General features: G+C 56.4%; 1 protein-coding gene across 1 annotated transcript in view; it reads left to right on the forward strand.

Moving 5' to 3' along the window:
* Nucleotides 1-1,101: 1,101 nt before the first annotated feature.
* The window catches only part of TMIGD3 (transmembrane and immunoglobulin domain containing 3), a 6,570-nt gene continuing 653 nt past the window's right edge, over nt 1,102-7,018 (forward strand). The window contains exons 1-5 of the mRNA XM_012730022.1: nt 1,102-1,141; nt 3,312-3,683; nt 5,026-5,092; nt 5,728-5,828; nt 6,255-6,316. Coding sequence (XP_012585476.1) covers nt 1,102-1,141; nt 3,312-3,683; nt 5,026-5,092; nt 5,728-5,828; nt 6,255-6,316 — 642 coding nt within the window. The remainder of the gene's footprint in view (nt 1,142-3,311; nt 3,684-5,025; nt 5,093-5,727; nt 5,829-6,254; nt 6,317-7,018) is intronic.

Here is a 7,018-nt window from a genome sequence, read left to right on the forward strand (position 1 = left end):
CAGCCCCTTTTAATCTATAAGTCCTCTCCCTTCATCCCCACCTACCCAACTCCTGCAGGGGGTTGAATTCAGAAATCTCCTGAGAAATAAGTGAGACGACGTAGGCAAAACCCTTAACCATGACAGCAGGTAAAGCTCGCACCAGGGTGTAGTCTGCTGCCGGCCCCTGCTGTGTTCAGATCAATGTCAAACACAGACAGCTTCTCCTTCCCCAAGAGCAGACATTACTGAGCGGTCTGGAGCATCATGCATGTCGGGGCCTTGCCAGGATACGCTGCCTGCTCTGGGGTATCATCAGTTGCAACCAACTAATGCTAACCTGAGCTGTGCTTCCATAATTAAAACTGGAAAGCAGTTGTCGGGCCACTTGCCTCCCATGAGGAACTAGGGCAAACATCTACTGCGACAGGGACAGATGATCCTGGCTTGTCCCAGCTCTGCCCAAGGAAACTTCCTAGAGGCCTGGAGGCGGCAGGCTGGCTGCTCACACCTGCACAACCATGCTCACTGTCACGTGCTCGTGATGCCAGACGTATCTGCCATGACAGTTTCACACTCCTAGCCCCACCCCCGAGAAGCTGCAGTGTCTGTGGGGGGTCAGGGTAGTCAGGAGTCTCTGTGCCAAGCTTCCTCTCCACTGACTGCGAATGGACCTCTGAGAAGTGGTCTGGCCCTACCTAGACCGTGGGCTGGAAAGGGCACTGTTGCGTGCCGGCGCTTATATCCACCAGGGTGTGTGCGTGTCTTGTGCTCTTTTGAGTGTGTGTGTAGTTTTGTGTGCTGGAACGGACTTAGGAGGGAAAGAGTCACTGCTGTCTGGGGCCCAGAATTTTCTTCATCGCCCCACATTATAAAGCCAAGTTTGTGGCCACAGGTGGCCTCCCTCTGGTGAGCAGCCTTGTGCAGTGCGCAACCTGGACACCCACACACTGCAGCACTCGCGGGTTAACTGGTTGCTCTGTCCTTAACCCTCGGTCTCTCCCAACAGGACATGAAGCCACCTTAAGCTCAAACCTATCTGCTTCCCTTACACAGGTCCAGGATTCCTAAGGCGCCTGGGTCCATCCTGTCGTTCCTATCGAAGGTTCGTTCCTTCTAGTCATGGGGCTCTTCCTTCTGCTGACCTTGATTCTCTTTTCAGGTAAGATACGGAACAGAGCATCCCTCAGCCCTTCAGGCATCTCAGAAACATGGCCATTTCCTTCTTTCCTGCTTGTTAGATTGAGCCACCTAACGTGTGAGGTGGGAAAACAAAACAGAGAAGACAGAGCTCGTCCTTGTTAGCCGCGTTGACAGCTCCGACGACAGGGCTGTGCCATGCTGGGCGTGCTGACTAACACGAGGCCCTGTATTCTCTGTTTAATTCCCTCGCCCCTTTCCAGTATTTGTGCAGTTATGTGAGGATGGGACTTAGCACCTTCTGCCCTGCCTGGCCCCGGAGATGAGACGAGAGGGTGGGCTTGCCCCATGACTCTGCCGCCCTCTGGCCTGGTGACCTCTGAGGCTGGCACCTCTGCAGCAACATCCATGCCAGTAAACTGGGCCTCACATGACCTTCTCGTAGGGTTGATGGGAACAGAGACATGGAATGGCACAGGGAGGTGAGCTTCCTTGTCCGCAGAGCCTCCCGCTGTGAGCTCCACTGGAGGGGGACCCGGCACGCGTTGTGGGGAGGCCGAGCGAGAGTGGGCTCTGCCTGCCCCCAGCCCCATTTCCCCTCCTCCCTCAAAGACTGCCCCGCTTCCGTCAGGCTGGACTCGGTCCAAGCGTGACTTCCTCATTGTGCAATGTCCTCACGTGATGGGGGAGCCCACCTGCTCTGGTGTGCTGGACATACAAGCTCCTAGCACCTACAGGAAGACCCCCAGTGCCCTCTGGCTTCAGCCCCAGCCAGCTAGTGGGGTCTGCAAACTTTCATTGCTGCGGTGCCAAGGTGGAGCCTGGGCACCGTGACAGAGGATATGCTAGCGGAAAGCCTGCTGTTGCACGCTGGGGAGAGGCCCAAACTCCAGGGAAGGGGTCCAGATGCCACCCACCCACAGCCAGGGAGGAAGGTCCCTCCAGAGCTGCCACACCAGTCTGCAAGGGCTGTGGGGAGACTCGCGGACCACGCTCAGGCTCACACGGGACAAACTGCTGCCTGACTGCATGGAAGCATCCAGGCACCAGGGGGTCAGGTTTCTTCTGTCCTGTCCCCTTAGCTTCCAAGTGATCTCTGTCTCACTGTGTCTGTCCGTCTTAAAACATTTATTTATTTATGCATATAAGAACTGGGGTACAGGCCAGAGATGTGGGGTTGGGGGTGAGAGGATTCACCAGAGACAGAGTGGGGAGCAGAACAGGCGGATTGACTGGAAATACACTCCTGAGGAGAGCAGCAGGCGGGTCAGAAGAGGGAGCAGCAGGCGGGTCAGAAGAGGTCTGCTGCGCCATGTGGGTCAGCTCCCTGGAGCTGGGGATCGAACTTGTGCTACTTGGCTTCAGCGAGCTTCATCGTGCTGTGCTTTAGCCCATTATGCCACCAGGGAGGGCCCTGTGTCCTAGTCTTTTTAATAAGATCACCTGTCTCACTTTGGATTAGGGTCCACGCTAATACATTGCTTTAACTAATTCATCTCAGGAAAGTCTCTGTCTCTAAACACAGCCACATTCTGAGGCACTAGGGGTTAGCACTTCAGCATGTACATTTTAGGGGGACAAAATTCAGCACACAGCAATTGCCAGCCCCTGTGGGCCAGGGCAGCCTCCTGACCTTGAATGAAGCTAGTTTTCCTCCAGGAGGGCGGGAGCCGCCATGTGCTTAAAAAGCACAAGGAGGGCCCTCTCTGGGGGTGTAACGGGTTAAAGCACAGCACTGGGAAGCTGGCGGCTGCTGCTTCAGCATAAGTTCTCTCCCAGGCCAGGAAGCTGACCCACATGGCACGGCAGACCTCCCCTGACCCGCCCACTGCTCCCTTCAGCAGTGTATTTCATTGATATACCTATTCTATCTTTTTTTTTTTTTTAAGATTTATTTATTTATGCATCCAGAACTGGAGTACAGGCCAGAGGTGCAGGGGCGGTGAGAGGACTCACCAGAGACAGAGTGGGGAGCAGAACAGTCAGATCTACGAAGTACACTGTTGAGGGGAGCAGCGGGCGGGCCAGGAGAGGTCTGCCGCACCATGTGGTCACCTCCGGGGCAGGCGGGAATCGAACTCATGCAGAAGTGGCTTTAGCTTCTCAATGCTGTGCTTTAACCCGCTGCGCCACCAGGGAGGGCCCAAATAAATCTTTTTTTTAAAGTGCATGGTGTGTATGTCTCTTGGCAGATGCCATGGTCATGGACGAAAAGGTCAAGGAGAGCGTTGTGCTGGACACAGCTTCGGCCATCTGCAACTACGATGCCTACTACAAGGATCACCCCAAATACTGGTGCCGGGGCTACTTCCGGGACTACTGCAACATCATCGCCTTCACACCCAACAGCACGGACCGTGTGGTGCTGAGGGACACGGGGAGCCAGCTCATCGTCACGGTGTCCTGCCTGACCAAGGAGGACACGGGCTGGTACTGGTGCGGCATTCAGAGGGACTTTGCCCGGGATGTCATGGACTTTACAGAGCTGGTGGTGACTGACAACAGAGATTTTTGGTCCAGGAAAATCTCACCAACCCTCAGCAGTGATTTCTGGCCCAGGAAAGGTAAGGTACCTGCCAGCAGTCTCACTGGGGGTCCTCACCAAAGTGGGGGTTCGGTGATGTGGAAAATACCCACAGGAGCCTGTGGGCATGGCTCGGGCACCCAGATTCTCTCCTTTCCACCACGGGACGGTGATTGCGATGGTGCTGGGACTCACTTGGAATCTGGGGGTGAGGGCCAGCATGTGTTTGGGCCTTGGGGTGTCCTTGGGTCCTCCCTGCCCTTACAGCAACCTGGAGTGGGACTGGGAAGGGGCTTGTGGGTGTAGCAGGGTGTGAGAGCTTGAGGTCACCAAAGGTTTTGAGGTGGCTATCACGGGCCATGCACCCCAGGCAGCCCTCCTGCAGGTCTAGAATTTTGAAGACTGATTTCCTGAAAGGCTGTGAGGCTGGACAGACACCCCATGCAAAATCCCTTCATAACTGACCGGTGTAAATGTTGTCATCCCCTCGGCCTCGCCCTCTTTAAGGCGTGAGTTACTCCAGGAGGCAGCTGGGTGGACAGAGGGGGGGACAGGGGCCTCCACGGAGAAGATGCTCATCAAAACTCTTCTGTCAAGGGCTGAAAATGTCCCTTTAGCCCGAAACCCTGTGTCCCAGCAGCAGAGAGCTGGTGGAAGACGCCAGCCTTTCTCTGTTGTCGCCCCTCTGGCTTCTCATCATTTCCAGCCCTAGAAGGGGTGTCCTTTCCCACCACAATCCAAGGCACAAGGCCACAGAAAAGCAAACCAGAGGACTTGGGGGAAGCAATGGGGAGCCTCGCCCCCACTTGGCCGCCTGGCGTTTATCCAGCCAGCGTCTTGCCGAATGTGGGACTTTTCCTGCCTTGAGCTGAATCACTGCGAAGCCTGGTCTGAGGCTCAGACCCAGGGTGGGAGCCAGCCCCAGCGCGCCCCTAACACAGACGCTGTCCGCCGCCAGGCCGTGTCAGAGGAACAGAGGGCGGGCTGGTCAGCGTACAATGTGGCAGTAATGTCACCTGCTGACTGGGCCCTACGGGAAGGCTGGCCCTCCGGTGTCCCCCTCAGCTGCCGCCTGGGGTTTTCTAACTCAAGCCGCTTATAGTCTCAGCAGCCTTTGTGCAAATCTGGTGAGTGGAGCAGCGCAGGGGCACGTGGCTTGGCCGAAAGTGGGTGCTGGATGCGAGCCCCACCTTGTGCCCCAGCGTGCTCTGGGCACGGCGCGCTCACAGGGCTCGCTGTAGCCCTCGGCCTCTCTGCTCCGTCAGCCTCGGATGCTTCTCTGGAGACCGCAGGGGTGACAGGCAGAGAGGCCGAGGGCAGCTGCACAGAAGGAGCCCGGGAGGGGACCTGACGTGACTCTCAGCAACTTCTTTCTGATGCAGATCTATCAGCCAATAAGAACAGAAGCTGCAGGACTTCCAGAATGGTCCACAAGGCCGATCACTCCAGGTGAGTCATGACCTCAGGAGAAAACTCGGCCTTGGGCGAGCAGAGCAGGGGCCTGCCGGCTGTCAGTGCTGCTCTGGTCTTTCCCGCCTGGAGATGCTTCCTCCCTGGGGCCATTTGTTTCTCCCCAGTGAAGAGAGTCCCGGACTCTTGGTGTCAAGCAGCAACAATGCCCTCTTGCTCTCTTAACGGAGAAGGGTGCCGCTTCGCACTGGGCAGGGGCCTCCCTGGACTTGATCTTGGGCTCTAAGCTGCTACTCTTAAGTAGCTGTTTCCCTCTCTCCCTCTCTCTCTGTACTGTTCTTTGAACCACTCTCCCTCTCTCTCCCCTCCCCCTCTCTCTGTACTGTCCTTTGAAATTTCATTTTTCATGGGACATTTATCCATCCTAGTTTCTCTAGAGACCAGACAGTCTGGGACTGGACGCTGCCACCCCAGTTCCAGGCTCATTTCTGGCCCACCCGCTTAGGCCAGAGGATAGCAGCACTTGGGAGGATCTCGTTGCCAGGAGCTGCTCTGACTGGGTGGCAGTGGGGGTGGGGTGGGGCACAGTGAGTAGAGCCCAGAAAAGCAACTCTCGAACAGAGAACCGAAAGCAGAGTCCTCCAAGGGAAGCTGAAGTCTGTGATTCCTCCCAGGTTGTCGATTCTCATCATCTGCATACTGATCACGGCTTTGGGGGTCATCTCTATAATCAGTCATTTGTTCAAAAGGAGGAGAAGTCAAAGGAACAGAAGGGGTAAGTAGAGTTTTGGGGCGAGCCAAAATCAGAGAAAATGGAAGGGATACGGGCAACTCAAGAGGAGGGAATGTGACCTCCCCTCAGGGGCTGGCGCCCTGGGGACCCCGAGGCAGCAGGAGCGGGCTGGGGAGATGCTCTTTGCGGTGGTAGAGCACCAGGTGGGTGACGGGAGCCCTGTACCTTCACAAGCCAAGGTGTGTGCGGCCCAGGAGGAGCCATAATGTCCACATTGGGTCCCCCACCGCACCCCCCTCCCTGCCCCAGTAATTCTGATGGAAACTTCTTGCTCACCTGGAGGGAACAGAAGGCTTGAAACATGCGCTGGCCTCAGGATGTCTCCTGGACTAGCAGCAGGAGTGGGAGTGGACTGGCTTGGGCCTCAGTCCAAGTAGTGAGCCCCCTCTTGTCCTGGGGTCATGGCAGGTACAGTCCCTGCAAGGAGCCAGAAAACCAGCCAAGACTCCACCGGGAGCCCCACACTTCTGGTAAGTGGCTCCGTGGGCTCCTGTGTCCCAAGCTGCTGCCCCGGGGGTCCCAGGCATCACCAGAGAGCAGGGACTTGTTCAGAAGGGGCTGTGGGCATCAGCTCACTTCGGGGCAGCTGGGGAGAAGCCAAGACCCCCAAGGCCACACGTGGTGACTCTGCTAAGCAACCAGGCGGACACAGGGCAGGAAGGACGTGAGACAGTGTCCCCAAGGGCCGGTAGCTGTGCTGTCATCGTTTTTTTCTTTTCACGTTTGGAAGCAAGACAGGCCATCAAGAGACTAATCATAATCACAAAACCGTCCCCAGTGACTCCTGGGCATGGAAGGTAGAAAAACAACATTTCAGAGAAAGAGAGGGGAGCAGGCCAGCGTGGAGACACCTGCCATGAACCTAAGTGGGGGAGCTGGGAGAACCAGCTGCTGCCCTCAGGTCGTGGGGTTCATACTAGCAGGGGGTCATTTTGTCCCTGTGATCAGAACAGGTTTGGGGATGGTGCGATGGGGGCTGTGAGACGAAAAGACGAAGCATGTTCAGGTTTGCCCGAGACCACTTCCCCGGGGACACAAGTGTCTGGGTTTTTGCAGAAACCACTGTCCCTTCTCCGAGGCATGATCCTGGGCAACTTCTCTGTCCCTGTTCTCTGTTCCACACAATATATTCATTCATTCACTCACTCACTCACTCACTCACTCACTCACTC

Source organism: Condylura cristata, unplaced genomic scaffold (assembly GCF_000260355.1).
Source record: "Condylura cristata isolate star-nosed mole 26May11 unplaced genomic scaffold, ConCri1.0 scaffold00026, whole genome shotgun sequence".
In the NCBI taxonomy this organism is placed as follows: domain Eukaryota; kingdom Metazoa; phylum Chordata; class Mammalia; order Eulipotyphla; family Talpidae; genus Condylura; species Condylura cristata.